The 17968-nt window shown below is 43.7% G+C and overlaps 1 protein-coding gene across 1 annotated transcript in view; it reads right to left on the bottom strand.

Annotated features, from left to right (window-relative positions):
- Positions 1 to 17968, bottom strand: part of WDR27 (WD repeat domain 27) — a 271099-nt gene that overhangs the window by 200189 nt on the left and 52942 nt on the right. Inside the window, exons 16-18 of the mRNA XM_025194665.1 lie at positions 15864 to 15964; positions 12712 to 12714; positions 12346 to 12435 (exon numbers count right to left, since the gene is read on the bottom strand). Of these exons, the coding sequence (XP_025050450.1) occupies positions 12346 to 12435; positions 12712 to 12714; positions 15864 to 15964 (194 nt within the window). The remainder of the gene's footprint in view (positions 1 to 12345; positions 12436 to 12711; positions 12715 to 15863; positions 15965 to 17968) is intronic.

Below are 17968 nucleotides of genomic sequence, written 5' to 3'. Positions count from 1 at the left end.
TGCCATCCTCAGCTCCATGGTAGCTTTGCCCCATCTAACTGCCTCCCTACAAGCACGAGCAGAGGAGGTATATTCGTCTTTGGTGATCTCTCCCTGTTTCCACTTTTTATGTGCTCCCCTTTTGGCCCTTAGGCTGCCCTGGATTTCTCTGGTCAGCATGTCAGAGCAGCCTCTCTGAACATGTATAGGCACCCCCAGGGTCGCAAATTTTGCCATCAGTAATATAATTGTCCCTCCAGTCCTTGTTGGAGACCCACCCTACCCCTCCTGTCCTGGCTCATAAGGTCCTAGGGGTGGCAATTGGACCACTGGAAGAAGTGCTTCAAGTATGGACTGGGCCTGGCACTGCAAGGACACATGGTGCAAGCATGTAAGAGAGGACAAGCCCTCCCAGTGTGTGTGGCCTTTGCCCCACACTGCAGCAGGCTATCCAGATCTGTGAAGCCCTGGCTGAGTGCCTCCTCACCCACGTGGCCAATAGCCCTCCCCAGATAAGTGGAGATAAACATCTAGAGAGAAACATCTTTGAGTCACCATGCCCTGACACCAGGCCATAGGTCTCCTGCCTTGCGATCCTCTGGCCCTGCATCACAAGCACCACTACACACAACCCAGGCTGCCTAGGCACCAGTCCTCTTCCCCTCTCCTTTCCCAGTGCTCCCCCAGGAGCACACACAAGGGTATGGAGACATGAGGAAGAGACCTGCATCAGTTTAAAATGTTGCAGTTCAAAACTGTTCCTGTGTTAATAAAGAAAGCCTGTTGAACACTGCCCACTCCTAACAATTAACACAAAACAGCAAACACTTGGCAGCAACAGGGTTGGGGGGATTTGAGAACAAGGTGACAGAACACAGAAGGGAGTTTGGGGTCAGGAGGAATGCTGCAGGGCCTGAACTCAACAAACATGAAACCTTGAAGGGGAGGCACACCTGGCACCCTACTTTCAGGGGTCCAAAGTCAAGACCTGGGACTTCTCTGTGTAGGAGCTGGAAAGCTGTTATTCCAGGCCCAATGTCTCTCTGAGAATGCTTTGGGCCAGGAGGCATTACTGCAGCAGGCGTTGAAGTCTCCTGGCCCTGCTACGCAAGCCCCACAGTCCCTTGGCCCCAGAGGCCATGTCTTCCCCTTCAAGGACTACAAACACACAGCCCTCACACCAATGCCTGGGGCTCATGTCAGGTAGCCAGCCTAAGCTGCAGACTGCCTATCCCCACCAAGGCTGCCCCGCTACCCTGCAGTATGACCCAGGCCAGGAGTGGGGCCACAGGGAGCAGAAGAGCTCCTTCTGGGCCTCCCGGAGGAGGGGCTGACAAACTAGGGCCACCAGACTGCTGCCAGAAGCTGCCCCAGCTGACCAGGTGGACAGCACTCTGCCACCTATTTTGAGCACTACAAGGCAACTAGCAGAGCTCCCGATCCTGATTCTGCAACTCTCTCAGCTCCACTGCACCACAGCCTGTCTGTTTCCCCTGTACACTACTCTATTCATTCCCCATGTTGGTCTCACAGCCCCTGGCAACAGAAGTGTGCAGTGCATGGCTTTAGCTCAGAGGCTGTGACCCGGGCTTGTAAGTCTCTTCATTTCACCAGCAACTCATACACATATCTGTCATTTGCACAGCAGATATTCAGCCACCTGCCCTGGCTTCACCATGCCTGACACCACAAGCTGGCCTCCTGCGCACAGATGAAAACCCTGCAGCCAAGAGGGAGGGCTTGCTTAGCTTCCAGGAGTGGGGAGAGGGTTGGGGGGGTGGGGCAGGTCTGGGACCAGGATTGTTGGTTCTGGATTTAGGACCCAGATGCTTTGTTCCAGGGGGAGACCCAACAAACCTCAGACTGACTACAACCTTTTCATTCAATAATAGGCAAAATTATTGATACACAGTGATAACAGAAAAGAAACAATATAAACAATTAAGCAATTCTATATATCTACCAATCCTAGGGCTGTCATCAGAATCAAGATACATCTGGCCAAGACGCAGGCTTTACTCTGAAGGCTCTCTCTTAGGTGTCAGATGTCAGCACATAAGCAGCCTGAAGGTGGGATGCTAAGGCCCACCTCCTGCCAGTCAAGTGGATGAGATGGACTGGTGGTGTCCATGGTGCCCTCTGTCCATGGTGGCCTCAGGGGCCCCTCTCAGGGGACAGGGACGTGGAAAGGGCCTCTCTCAGGGAGGAGGATGGGGAGGAAGACCCTTTGTTATTCTTAAATCTCTGCTTTTGTATTCTCCTTCCCTCCTGATGACTCTTCATCCATGGCTGTCACTGATTGGTCTCTCTGTCGTTGTCATACTGTCCACATTCTGTTTCATAGCACATTCCAAGCCCATCACATGCATACCCCTCTGGAAACAGGAATTTCATGCCCCACTCTTTGGCCTTACGAGCTGGTGCCACCTTATCTCATGTTCCGGAACAGCGTGGTACATGCCCACACTTTCCCAGGCTGTGTGTGTATCCATTGGCCTTGTCTGTTACACACCCAGTCTGCTTGTGAAGGCCGAGAAAAGTGTGTGTGTGAGACCCAGGCTTTTAGAAATCAATTAACCTCTGCTGCCCATTCTGAACCATTCAAATGCATACATACACATATATACATACACATACATACATACACACATACACCAATAAGCCAATTCCTAAAACGCAAACCTTTAAAAACCATTTTCAAACTATCAAGGATGGGCCTATGATCATGGGAACAGGGTTGAGGGCTGCCAAGGGGTTGATACAGAATGCACCATGAGAATTAGAAATTGGTGAGTGTCCACTGGGCCTCACCCATACATCAAATTAGAGAGGAGGGGAGAAAGTGCTTTTGGGCTGCTTGCCAGATTGCCCAGGTGCACAACATGGGAATCACCTTGGCAACAAGAGCCAAGCAGCTGAGGTAACAGTTCCTATGTGGGAATCCTTCCATCAAATGTGTCCCTTTCCAGGAGTGACAGGGAGGGAGGGAGGACAGGGATTTATTTATTTTTGACAAGGGGAGAATTTTTTCTCATTCCTGTGGCATTTGTCAGACATAGCTGCATGGTATCTCCTGTCCCTGACATGAGGGGTGTTCTCTAAAAAAAGCTGTTTACCCTTTTCCCTGCTGAGCTCAATAAACATTATTGATGCTTTTCTGTGACTGCCCTGGGTGGTAGGAGCTGTTTATGCACAAGTGCTTGGGGTATCTGTGCTTAGGTTCAAATTTCCCATAGAGTGCAGCATGGCCCTAACAGAAATAGAAAGGATGTGTCATTTATGTGAATTTATGATCCCACTGAATGGGACATGATCCTTTAAGTGACCAAGATGGCAGGTGGGGGACTGGTGCCCTAGCTGGGCTCCAGACTTCAGCAGGGGGGGTGGGGCGGGGGGAAAGCAGGTATTTCACCATCCCCCTACACCCCAGCATTCCACCCCCTCTTTCCAGCCCCAACCCCTTGGTGGGCTTCTCAGCCATAATGGCCTGAGAGAGGGCTATAACCAAAGAGGGTGGCCTGTGGATGCTTCAGGTCCGCCCCCCCCCCCCCCCCCCCTCCCCCCCCCCGAACTTCCTGGGGGCTCCACATTTCCCCCGGGGCCTGGGTCCCCATCATGGTCACATGGTGAAAATTTTACCATCATGAGTTGCACGGCATGTGTGTGCATGGCCTAATTCATCAGGAGAAGCGTTGAGAGAACTGGCTATAGTTCTTGCAAGTCATGCCAGCATAGTGCTCACTGTGCTGGTACTGGGGAGGCTGATATACACTCCATGCCTCTGGGAGGGGTGCACAGAGAGGACTTGGTCCAGAACAGCTGTGGCCCCTGTGTGGGGAACAGTGTTGTGGGGCCTTCCCTCCACCTTCTCCTCCTCCAGTGGGGTCCCTGTGGGTGACTCTTCTGGAACACCCCCGGTTTTATGGGTGTGAGGGGTGACATCTGCCTTGTTCTTGGCAAGGATAAAGGACAGATACTTGTAGAACAGCAAGTTCTGCCCCCAGCTGACAGACTGTTTTCTAGCATCAAGCACTAATAATGCCTCCTCATCAGTGTGGTTTTGGCAAGGCACTGCTCCCTGTCTCTTGTGACTCCTCACCTGCATCTTCTAGGCAATGCACTTGAAGACTTCTCTGATTCAACGCTCTACCTGGAGCTGGTGCTGGATGTGTTTCTCACCCCAGATGGTGAAATGCCACTTGCATCCCTACGTTTAGCTGTTGGGGACGCATTAGCCGGGTTTGTCCATGGTCCACAGCAATGCCCATCAGGGAGCTGGTGTCCATGTGTGGGTGGAAGGCTAGAAAGGTGGATGGATGGAAGCAGTAGACATGCAAGGGTGTAGTTCCTGGTGCGTGGTTCTTGCTCTCACTTCAGAGGCTTGGGACTCCTGCTACCGCATCACCTGGACTCGGTTGCTCAGGTCACCTCTAGAATCTCAAATTGTCCAAAGGCTTTCAGCTGATCCCATGCGATTCTGGCAACACCACACACCCCATCCGAACTGTAAAATTCAAGGGTCCGCAGCCCAGCATGGTACCTTAGGATCATGAGGTTTCTCTCAGCTCACCCTGGCTTGGAGGTTCAGTGCCCCTGCAACCACATCCTCCCACACACTGAACTACCTTGATGATCATTTATTAGCTATCTGATTAGTGATCAAGAAGAGAGGGAGTCAATCTTCATTGAATGAAAATGAAGAAGGCTTTCCTCCAAAAAAACAAACAAAAAGGGGATTTCAAATACTTATGGCCCATCTTTACACCCTTATAAGATGATGGACTTTAGTGTAGTGAATTCTGTTAGTGGCATGTTATGAATTTCAACCCCAAATAGCACTTGGCACATTTTATTAGATTGCTTTTTTTCCGCTTTCACCTTTTCTTCATCCATCCTATAACTGGCACTGTATAAAATCCCTATTTTGAGGAAATTTCAATATATATAGAGATGTCACAAGTGAGGAGGCATGAGGCACCACACTGGTAAGTGGTTGTTTTCCATTATTACAAATCTGTTTTGATATTTTAAAAGGAAATAAATACATCTCAATATATAGTTTATAAACCTGAACAAGGCAGAAAGTTGGGATGACTTGTGGTAGCAGATATGGTATAGAAACTTTAAAGGAAGAAGATTACAAAGAAAGTTTGACACAGAGATACGGAGAAATCATCTCCTCTCATTACTTTCCACTGTCTAGAGCTGTAACCCTTCAAGAGGAGACATAAGAACTATTCTAGTTCTGGAACTAAAACCATATGCAAGGTTCAGATCCAAGATTCTAATGCAACCTCTCCCCTATGCACCTAAATTGAAATTTCATATTTAAGGCTTTACCCCTTCTGTAGGTGAAAGTGGTTTTTTTTAATGAACTAGGCAAATACAGAGAGTTTTTGGTTCAAAGTTGAGAACTAACCCAAGTCTCAGGCAAACACAAACTTGGTTTGAAGAAGATACTGTTTGCATCAGGACATTACAAAATACTTGTGTATGTAAGCCTCCGATTGTTGCATCAGATGCATCTGAAATCACTTTGGAGAATGCAGGATGGCAAAAGGTAAATGTTATGAATTGTAGGTACCAAAAGAAAGAAATGCAGTTTGCTGTTTGGTTATCCTTGCCCCCACCCTCTGCAAAAGCCTCCATATGGAGTATGAAAGTGGAGTGCTATTAAAATATTTCAGATAAGATTTTACTTCCTAATTTACACCCATGCACATAACTAGCTCTTATTCTTATTTTTTTTACAGGTATATAGAGCTTCACCTGCTAAGCCTTAGTTGGCTTCATCTGTCCCTGAATGTTCTGTCTTTTGTCTCCTCCTTCCCCCAAACTTTAGAATTTTTTCATACTTCTAACTGCTCTTAATGTTTACCGAGCTCAGCCAATGTCTCTAATGCATTTCAAGAAAACAAAACAAGGGCAGGCTAGAGATGTACCTTATAGAGTAAACAATACAGTACAAAGACCCAATCCTGCTCCAGTTGAACTCAAGGGAAAATTACCCCGATTTCAGATTTAAACAATTTCAGATTTACATTTTAAAAAATTGCATGTGACAGAAAGATTTTCTGATAAACTTAAAAAAAAATCATAAAAAACCCCCACCCACCCAAAGATCACTGCACCATCCATTAGACCACTTCAGAAAACAAACACTTGGAAATCATTCAATTCCTTTTAAAACCTTTTAACAATTTCTTGGTAAATAATGGATTGTCCATGGCCATGGGACTGTGGCTCAACTCCCTGTCCTACAAACAGGCAATGCCTCCAATTGGCTGGTAATCTTAGGGCTCCTGCTAAACAGGCACTTAAAAAAGAACTGATGGACTACTGACACAGTACCCAGTACCTGGTGATCCTAAATCATCCTTTCTGGGGCATGAGCCAGCAAATGGGTCAACCTGACTGTCTCTGCTCATTAGGGTTTCAGGAGAGCAACCCTGTTTATCTGGTGGCCTGCAAAATTCTGCACAAATTTTAGGAAATGTAGTGGGATCAGAAGGGAAAAAAAAAATCAAACCACTGCTTATTTGGCAGGCAGCAGATTAGGAAGGCAAGGAAAGTTTCTTCTCCTCTCATTGAAGAATGTGAGATTTTTCTAAGGGGAATATAATAGGCGCTGTGTCCCAAAGGGTATTTTTGTGGGGTTTTTTAGAGGGGGGAGGGAAGAGAACACTACGTTAAGACCAGATCATTGGATATTACTATTCATATAGCCTGGAAAAGTGAAAACTGAATAATGGTAACTAATAAAACAATGTGGGAGCTTGACAAAAAAAGCTAGTTGACCTATATATGCATCTATGGGACTCCCAGCAGCATACTTCAAACTTTGTAACAGACTGTCTCAACCAGCTTTCTATCAAGTGCACATGGTTCCAAATCATTACTCAAGTGACCAGGATAATTAGAAATTGTCTTTAAGAAGTGAGAAGAGAGAAACACGGTCTGCTTCATTATAGGCCATTGACTACATCCAAGGTTTCTGGGACTTCATATCGGTGAGCTGGACTCATGGGTTTCTGGTCCTGCATCCTGTATTGAGCACAGGCAGCGTAAGCGCTTCTCACTATCTACACTTTACACATGCACTCAATTTCCCCAGACAAGCCAGAAAGCAGTGATGCTACATATTATTATGTATAGGTGTGCTGATGTAGATTTTGGGCATGTTTAAATGCATGTGTGACTTCTATTAGGGAATTTGCCCATTGCCAGAAATCAGTGCAGATGAATCAGTTCTTAAGACAGGTTAACTGTGACTGAAGACAAAATACCAGCTGAAGCACATTCAGCACTTGCTCAACTGCACCCACAATGATATGCAATAAGAGAAATTCATCAATAAGCAGTTCTCTTTGCATGGCTGGATCTATGCTACCCAGAGGGAAGACACAGGCAGACCTGGGCACAGAGGCTTCACTCACTTTTATCAGTGGCAGTCCAAGGACAGTGCCAGCCCAGCACTCGGGCAGAGGAGATAAGTTCTGGCCTACACTAGACTACTGCCCCACAAGGAGGCGGGGGGAGGTAAGCAGGGTGCCACAATGCTCCATGGGATGTTGGTGGAATGTGACCTACTGTGAGTCAGGATGAGATGTGGTACAGATGTGCATTACAGTGCTCTAACCTACAGCACTGAAGTGATACCACATCCATCTAGGGTTATGTTAAATCAGGATCCACCATTTTTACAGAGCTCTACATGTACTGACCGTTTGTTCAGTTACAGCTGTAGAGCACTTTCTGTGTACCTACTGCACAATAAGTGTAACTTCTGTACCTGGCCTCCATGTCTACATAACGACTATCTCTTTGTAGATTTTTTAAATAGCTGCAAACTAATTTGATGGTTATAGCTCCTGTCAACAGCCTACAATTTATGGGAGAATCAAGCTACTAAAATGAGAAAAAAAAAAAAGTTAGCTACTCTAAATACAGTACTGCAAAGAACAAACATACTGTACAGAAACAGATCAATCAATTTACTTATTTTCTGATTTATCACACTATTAACTATGTACAAATTCAAATGAAAAAAAACTAGGTAGAAGCCAATCATTTTTTATCTCCTAGTTTTCCCAGGAAACCTGATGATTTTCATTTAATATATAATATTTCGAGTTCTTATGCTGCCCTCTTGTGCACATTTTTGTAGTTTACTTGGTCAGCTGTAGTTTGCATGACATATATTTATAAAGGTTTAAACTGACTCCCTTATGATACTGTACTGCTGCAGCATAAAAAAAATGTAACTTGGGTTTTTCCAGCAGCAGAAATAAAAAATAGTTTATAATTATTGTATTTTGTCTATACACTTCTCAGGATAGGGGTTCCTATCATCTTAGACAGTACTATGCTTAAGTGCTACACAAATAATAAAATATAACAACACTATAATCGTGATTGAGAAGGCACTTCTATTATAAAACCCTATTTTCAGGAGCTAACCCTCACATGCAAAAAGATCATGTTCTTACAGGTGAAATTTCATAGCCACGACTTATCTCAAATTTGAAAAACAATACCTTTTATCTATATAAAAGTTTATAAATTCGTTTAGATTACCTCTGTGCAAAAAGTAAAACTTACTTACCAGTACAATACAAGACCAGCTTTCCAAAATGGCAAGGAACGTGAGAAAGCTTAGGAAAATATGAGGCTTGGAAAATTGGAGAACCCATTCAGGAAGCTTAAACTTTTTGCACTCCAGGTCCCCCAATCCCAGAGCACAATGAAGAGGAGGCCAGCTGACTTGCAAGAGGCCAGCTGGCTTCAAAAGATTTTTCACTCAGGGTTCCCGAATCCTGGAGTACTTCAAATGAAACGATGGCTAGCTTTGTAGAATGACTGGCTTCCATGCTAGCTGTAACCCTTTGAAACCTAGGCAGCACTCTTCATTTCACAACAGGCATGGCACCTTGAAAACCAACTCTGAAGTGGAATGCAGTACAACCATCAGGTGACAAACCAACCTTCATTTAAACCAAGAACTTCAGTTAACTGGAGTTTTTTAAAATGGGTTGGAATAGAACTGCTTTTATTTTAAAGCTCCTCTGTGATTATGCGCTATAAAAAGGTGCTTTTCTGTAACAAGTCAAAGTCCAGATGCTTTCTCTGTAGTTGAATTATTTACTAGATGTTGCTTTTTTCATAAAAACAAAATTGCAAGATTCAAAATTGCCATGATTTAGACCCATATGTCTTTGACACATTCAAAAATGAAGCTGTAAATATATTACTCTGGCATGTCAAACAACAAACACAGTAATTACAAGCTATAAGAAAATCAATATAGGATTTTCTGAGATGTGTAGACAGAGCTTTATGAATGAAGAAAATCAAAAGATCTGGTGCTTACAATGCCAAATAAACTCTGCTATGTTCACTTTATTTTACGTATTGATCTTATACTGTATTACTACCACAGTCTGTAGTTGCTCTAATCCAAGGGTGGATCTAGGCTAGTACAGCACTGTGGTTGCACTCCCCTTCTGCTGCTACTGTCCCTGGCTGTCCCAGGTACAGAGGGAGTCTCAGAGCAACTCCTGCCTCATTCCAGCTTTGGGCTGCAGCTGTGTGGGGTGCCAGGTGTAATGGGCAAACTGAGTTATGCTCATGCTCTTAGCATAACTTTAGGCCTTCCCAGAACTAAGCAATTAAATTGTACAGAGTGCCTTATAAGGCACTGGGAAAAGTGAGTGCTGTGATTGGTACGGTGGGCTAACCAGGTACAGTAGTTTCCCTAGAAGGAAAGGAAACCAAAAACAGAATAGGATTGGAGTATCTTATCTAAAAAGTTGAAGTAAGAAATTTAAGTATTGGATAGTTTGAGATGAGAAAGTTACAAAAGTAGTGGACAAACAAAGAGATTGTGTGTGTTTATGTTGCCACCCTGAGGAGACAGGAGAAATCTTGGACTTCTTCCTTTGAGTAACAAGGAATCCAGAAACTAACATCCCACACACCCAGCAGAGGATCTGAGGCTGGTACCACTGAAGGTCGCTGTTGTAATGTCTGAAGGAACTGCTTGCCAGGTCGTATTACAAGGAAGAAAACTTGTAATAAGCTTAGGGGTTACCATTAAAAGTTCACTTGATACCGAATCAGACGAGGGGCCGTCTTAATCTTTGGGGGTCTCTGGTAAAAGGAATCCTGGGGGCAACACCAGGCTCTTGAGGGGACAGCAGCAGCCACAAGCAGGTTTTCTTCTTCCTGCACCTGCTCCCTGTCTGCCTCCCTCTTTCCCCACAAGTGTCCTCTCTGGCTGGAAGAAAGCACAGGAAGGAGGAACCACAGAGCCACTAATGCCCTGCTCCAGCCACAGGTGGCAGGGAGCTGCTGGGTGGGGAGCTAAGCTATGCTGTGGATGGTTGTGGCAGCACGCAGGTTCTTCCTTCCAGCCCCTTCTCCCAGTCACACCTCACCCCCACCCCTTGGGGTCTGGCAGGCAGTGGGCTATACAACCCTTCAGTGAATCTTGGATCCAACCATGCCCTAATATAATATCATGTCCCATTTTAGAGAAAAGCTACCGAAAGAACTAAAGAAACAGTTCTCACACAAATGATCTTACAATTTGCATGAATTATGAGAAGTGGGGATGAATAAAAATTGTGGGTTGGGGTAGGCAAGAGATTACAATCATATGAGCATATTTTTGTAAAGACTGGCCACATACCCACAATGTAACTTGATCCATCTAGCCATTATCAAATAGCAATATTCTGTATGCATCATGAATTTTAAAAGAAGAATTTAAAGTAGAACAAGACTCTTCAGATCTTTTCAAAGAGGTGTCATATGTAATGTTGACATGAGTTAAAAAGTGAAAAAGACATCTGTGAAAGAAATTAACCAGCCAGCAGTGAAAACTGAGAATGCTGATGAAGCGAAGACAGCTATCAACAATACAGTATATATGTTCCATTACCTTAATGACAGAGTTAAGCCAGCAAGTACTTTAAAAGTGAGGACAAGTAACTTGTATACACTATAAATGCTTTGTGCTTAAAACCATACCCACCAAATTCCTGCCACCCATGCGGGGCACAGCGAGCTCCTGCAGGCGGCTGTGGCAGCAGTCGGGGAGGGGGATGGGGGGACAGAGTGGCAAGCATCGACCGGGGGTTGGCAACCACCCAGAGATACCGCCGGCAATCGCAGACAGCCTGCAGATACTGCTGGCGGTGTGAGCAGTGAGGGGGGTGGCTAGCAAGCGGCAACCGACCACAGGCACCGGTGGTAATGTCACCCTCTACACATCACCCACACCAAACTTACTTTTGAAAATGAAACTCTAGCAGCAACCCTAATCAGGGTTCTGTTCCCATTCCACCAGAGATTACTACATACAGCCTATAGCCGTAAAAGAAAACATTTTGACCTTTTATTCCAGATAACTGCATATTATAGAACATAATAAATGTTTTAATGAAATTATATACTTATGAGCTATAATAATCTTCTCATTACCCAAAAGTGGAAACACAAGCAAAATCAATTGCTGAAAAGCCTTCAGACACAAACATCCCACCAAAACATATTCTTTTTTTTTTTTTTTAATCTGAAAATAACCAAAGAGGAACAGTGTATGTAGAGTTTAGATTCTTTTTATAACTAAACATATGTAATATCCAGGGAGGCATTTCATACTTTTTAATCCAACCAGTTTGATTATTTTTATTTTAAGAGACTTTAAAAGACTTCTTATATTAAGGCCATCTAACATTTTTTAGATTTTTATCTAAAAATTATTTTCTAGCATTCTAACAAATAGTTTCTTAGATCTGATAAAATATATTTTAAGTGGCTAGATCAGCTTCCATTATACAGTTCCAAAGCAAAATACTAATCCAGCTACATGGAATGCCACAGATCATGAAGTTCACTATTTTTTTGCAATGTTCAACCTCTATCCTACAAACCTGTAGGCTTCAACCCCAAAATAGCTCGTTTCCAGTATATAAAATTAAGTGTGTGTGTGTAATACAGATAATATGTAATAATATAAAATGCATATAATATGTAATACCCTGACCCTGCTTTGGTATATACCAGTCCATTAATATCTGAATCATCATATTAAACTTTTGGGCCAGTTTGCCAAGTATATTTCTACTGTTTACCTTCCAGAGATTTGAGGTTCTTTGGAAAAAATAACAGAAGCCAGCTTAGGTCTCAAATAATAATATCTAATTAGACATACCAATTTTATTACATCCTGAATCAGCAGCAACATTTTGTTTTCACTATTCATATAGTGACAAGAAAGGAATCTTTTAGTTAATTCACCATTTTACATTAAACTCAGAACTATATGTTATTCCATATAAACTATAATTACCAAAAATGTACCTGAAAAAACAGATGGTGTTCCAGTCAGGTTGGAATTGAATACCAGTAAAGATTTGTCAGCGAGGCCACATGCCAACTGTTCTCCATCCCCTGTAAAAAGATTTCCCACAGATTTATGGATTGCAAGGAGTGTGTCTACTAGCACGGCATTTTTTAAATCATAGCTAGACTACACAACCAGTACATGAAAATATGTAATTGGGGCTTTGCTAACTTGTTTACCTTTTTCCCTTTCAATGGAAATCAGCTCAAGATATATAGTATAACAGTGCTACGTGGAAATACCTTAGCTCTGATCAGATATTTGCCATTAGAAGCAATGCAAGTCAGCAAGTGTAACTGTGAGTGAACAGCCCTCTTAAAGACCTGCTCTGCTCACCCCACATGGGGAAGGGGCTAGAAAAGATGCCCTAAACACAGTCTGTCTAATACAGTATTTTGTGTTTCTTCCTGACTTCCAACAGCGTGCAGGGCCTGTACAGGCAAGACCTGGCCCAGTGCAATGCACAGTCCTTGCAAGATTTGCCGGGCCCCCAGGTGACAGCCAAAGCAGTCTGGTTCTGCCTGAAGGCGCACAGCCCCATGCCAGGCTGGGCCCATGCAATGTGGCAAGGGCAGTGCTGGGTGCCAGGCACCTGGGGTTGAGCCACGCTGCCCCATGCCATGGGAAGGACTGTACCAGGAGGGCCCTAAGCACCCTGATGGCTGCTGCTGCTGCTGTAGGGGGGCCTGTGTGCCCTGTGGAGGGGCTGTGCACCATGCAGGGAGGGCTGTCAGTGAGCCGTATGGTGGGGGCTGCACCATTCAGGGGGCAAGGGACTCACCCCTCCTGAGCAGCCCCCCAACCCCCAAAATACCCCCACCACCCCCTCACCCAAATACCCAGCCATAAACTCCAAACACCCGCACAAGCCCCATACCCTCCCAAACCTCACCCCCACAAACCCTCCACCCACCCGCAAACCCTCCAATCCTCCCACACCCCTTCCCCCCCAAACCCCACATCTACACCATAAATCTTACATGCTGTGTGCCCAGCCAGCCACATGGGATGGGATGGGATGGGATGGGATGGGATCTGCTGGCGAGAGCTGTGGCTGCAGGGGCAACTGCCACACTGCAGCCCTGCCCCATGCCCACACCAATGCTGGGACATTTGGCCCCAGCCTGGAGGGGCTCCTGGTCCCAGGAACCACTTGGGAGGTGTGATGGGCCGGGGGGAGGGGTGCAGGTGGCTGAAGCGGTATATCAGAGAGAGATGGAGGTCAGGGGAGGGGGAGCGCTCCGGGTAGGAGAGGCCTCCAGAGCCAGGCTTAGAACCCCCTGCCCCTCTAGAGGAAAGGGCTCAGCTCAGTCTCTGACCCCAGTTGAGAGATTCCCAGGAACAGCATGGGTCAGGGAACAAAACAGCAAGGGCTGGCACTTCTCAGAGCTACAATGCAGTGGGCAGGTTTTTATATTGCTGGCCCCAGCCTCTAGCTCCCCCTGGCTGAAGATCCAGGAGGAGCTGGGCAGAGTGAGTTTGCCTCAAGTAGTACAACTTGCCCCACACCAAAGTGCATGTTCAGGCATGTGAGCTGAGGCAAAAATCTCTGGCACAAATTTGTGCCACTCCTGTTTGAGTCGCTGCAAGCGCATGTGCCTCCATGTGTGGACGTGCCTCCATGTGTTAGACTTCATCAATTTGCCTGTCTGAAGACTACTCTTTGAATGGCTGTGGTTTCATAACGCTTAGTTAAGATTATTCTACTTAGCTCATTTATAAACTATTTTATTTTCCATGATAAATCAAGCATGATTCACCAACCTTAAAATAACAAGAAGTCAAGAGATGACAAAGTAATCTATAATATACTGAGACAGGAAATCATCACTGATTTGGAGAATGTACTTTAGTTTTATCTTATCTAGCAAGCAATATTTCCTCATCACAGCAGACCTACTGCTGAGTTGTGATCTCTGCAGATTGTTAAACATACAGAAAAAGACTGCTATCTGAAGCAATCATTGTTTACTGTGAGTATTATGATTGCTGTTTATTTTAAATTTTCTCTTCTCTTTCTTTGATATTAAAATGGTGATGTTAATAATTCTAACTATAGTGCTTTTCTTCAATCACAGTGGGCACAACTACACATGCAATTAATGAGACTGAATACATTCCAGCTCTATCTGAGTCAGAGTAAACTAATACTGACATCACTGTCTACACATGCATTTAAGAATAGTAATTTATTGAGCTGCTGGATACCACTTGTATCTGACAGGACTATCCAGCAGCACAATAAATTAGTCTACTGTGCCCTAATTGCCACACATATATAGATGGTGACGCTTTACTGAAATGCAAATTAGCCTGCTATTCTGTAAAGTGTCTCATGTAGATGCACCCAATGACTCCTAAACTATTATAAGTATCCCATGAAACTAACACAGTGGGGTCATCATCCCTGAATTGGCAGAAAAAGAAATAACAATTAAGAGATCTCCCATGGATGTGAGGTAGGAGTAGGAGGGTATGGAAACAGGGGAAAAGAAAGAGGTTTACTATACCTAGGTGTGAACAGGAGTTGGGAAGTGCAATTGGGATAGGCCAGAGGCCTTGCTCTCATGTGTGATAAGCAGAAAAGAGGGAGTGGGTGGGTGACATTTAAAAAAATGTAGGGTGTTGTTTGTGAAATCTATTGTTGTTTCTTATCTTATGGGTTGTCTTTTATTGTAAACTGCCCTGAGCCTTTCTGGACAGGGCAGGACAACAACAACAACAAATTGGTAACCATTTCCTGTTACTCTAAACCAGTGATTCTCAATCAGGATGCAATGGCATCATGGGGTGCCATGAGATTAGCACTGTTAGGTATGCAATTATCTGCACATGATTCACAAGATAAACCCAGATATTTCAAGCAGGAATCCAGAATGTCAAAAACATTCTGCAATCTGCTGTGGTCTTCCTAAGTACTTTGCAAAAGAAGAACTGCCCTATTATTTTTCTATAGTCAAGAAAAGAGTGATATCTGAGGGATGCCTTGAGTCTAATGAGCTATGCCTTGAGTCTAAAATGGTTGAGAACCCAGGTTCTAGACTTACAAGTTTCAGAAATTGTTTTGATAAAACGACTTGGAATTCATCCTAAAAAACACCATTTTCTATTTCACAGGAGTCCAGCATAGGGATTTGTTCAATTGGGAGTTCAAAACTGGAAGCATATTTATAGGAAATGTCTTCTCAAATATCTGCAGAATGGACTTTGGACTCCTAATGTCTGGTAAAGCACAGAGAACATTCCCTTTTTCTAGTTCCTTATAATTAATCAGAGGAGGGGCATGGGTGCTAGCAACAGGCTGGGACCAGGTCTGGAGGAGCTCTTTACCAGGAAAAAATAAGGAAGAATAATTGACCTACAATATGGAAGTTTCCAAAGGAGTTAAGTCCCAGCCTAATTAAACAATATCATTTGCATTTGTTCTTCCTTCCTGAATATTTGGGACAACACCATGTCTCTCATGTGGTTATACATACCTGAATACAGCTTATAGAGGTTGGTTTGCCCGCCGCAGATATCTCTCTCTCAGATTTAGTTGGCGGAAAATTTTCCAATGGATATTCTTTATTTTTTCTTCAAGAAAAACAAAATAAGAGAGAAAAAAGTTATTAAAGATCACAAAAACAGTGCATTTTAACTTGAATTGTATAATGATATGGTTTATATTTAATCTGAGCTTTCCTTTTTAAGATTTCCAGACAAACTACTCTAAGACAAAGATAAAGGTGAGAGTATTTAGCAGTAACAACGTTAGAAAATATAACTGGCATTTTGATTTACCCCAACAAAAAATTCTGAATTAACATATAAGAAACCAAAGCATGTTGCACACATGCACAGAGACATTCCTTGGCCAATATAAACTCTGCCCTATAGTGACAAAAAACAACACAATAATTTTTTCTTCCAATGTAACTGGGTGTATAAGGCAAATAATTCAACTGATGCCAGTTATACCTATCCTGGGCTCACTTTTTCAAATCTTATAAGTTTTATCCTTCAAGCTTCAGTCATTTTTGGACTATAAAGTGTGCCTCCAGTTTGGCTTCTCCATTTCTTAAGGTGGAGTTATCAAAGAAATGCTTGCTTACGTTGCTTGATGTCAGGTATGCTTAAAAGATGTGCCAAATGCCTCTATTTCTGCTGCACTACTTCAAAGGGGTACAACAACCTGCAACAATCCATCAGAACCTTCTGCTTTAAATATTCTGCACAAATACCTGTACTGAAAACTGTTCCACTGTATGATTATTACTTTTGCATATTAGTGCTTCTAGTTCCAACTTACACTTATTTAAAAGGACTTCTTTTTTCTTCAAATGTCTCCCCTCAGTGCCAATACTGGGCAGAGATAAGTTCCTTTAGGTACCTTATATGCATATTCCATGCCTTAACAGATTTGCATTTCTTTTTAAATTAATGTTAATTCAGAATTTGTTTGGATTAAGGTTGGAAACATTAACTATTAATTGGAAATTTATATTTCTAGAAAGATGGAGATTGAAGCAACATGATGCTACAACCTGGTAGTCAGTGTATACATCTGAAAAGGGAGAGGGAAGACCAAACTTCTGTTCCTTCTCCAATTAATACTTAATAAAAAATTGCTTAAAATATTCATCAGAGCAGAGACTGAACTACAGGTCTGTACTCTCCCAGATGAATCCCCTAACCACCAAAGCATAGGGTTATACTCTTCCTATCTCTGGCCCAATGCATATTTAATTGTGTTATGCAAAGTGGAACTGCTGGAACAGTAAAAATTGAGAGCATTCCACCCCGAACTGCCCAATAGTAAGGATGGTCAACCTGTAGCACAGATGCCACAAGTGGCACACAGCAGACTGGGGAGAGGGCAGGGAGCACAGTGGCAGATAGGGCATGGAGCAGAAAGCAAAAGAGCAGATCAGGCAAGGGAAAGGGATCGGAGTAGCACTCAGGGAAGGTTCAGGGGTCATTTGTGGCACACCTGCTGAAAAACTTGGCCTCCAATGCCCTATGAAATAGTGGTTATGGCACTCTCCTGGTTATGGTGATAGAAGATAGGGTTCAAATCTCCTCAGCCAGAAGGGGAAACTGAACTTGAATCTGAAACTGAGCTCAAGTCTCATACATCCTGGTGAGCGCTGTAACGGCTCAACTATTGGATAAAAGGAGCACAATTTCCTCAAGGCATGTTCTGTTCCAGTCCCTCTGTGGTAGTTGGCACTCAGAATACCTACTGGATGAGGACCTTCAGGCAAAGGTTAGACATCAGGCTTTGAGGATTTAAATTTTGAATCCAGCAGCCAAAAGTGGAAGTTAGGTAGCAACATCCCTTTGTGATCTAGTCCTGTTATTCCACTACTGAGATGAGGATAGACTAAGAGAGGTCTGACAACTGACACTAAAAGAACAAATGATTACATTTTAACTCAAACTAATCAATTCTCAAAAATTTCATTCTACACTTGATGTAAGCATAGGAAGAATCTAATGCATTCTCCATATGTAACAAAGGTGAACTCTTCCTTAAATAAAAATTCAGCTCAGCCTTAGCTGAACTGTGAAGCCACAAACAGTATCTCCATAACACTG

Source organism: Alligator sinensis, unplaced genomic scaffold, assembly GCF_000455745.1.
Source record: "Alligator sinensis unplaced genomic scaffold, ASM45574v1 scaffold448_1, whole genome shotgun sequence".
NCBI lineage: Eukaryota > Metazoa > Chordata > Crocodylia > Alligatoridae > Alligator > Alligator sinensis.
Note: the sequence above shows the minus strand (reverse complement) of the source record. Positions and strands in the feature narration are given on the sequence as shown.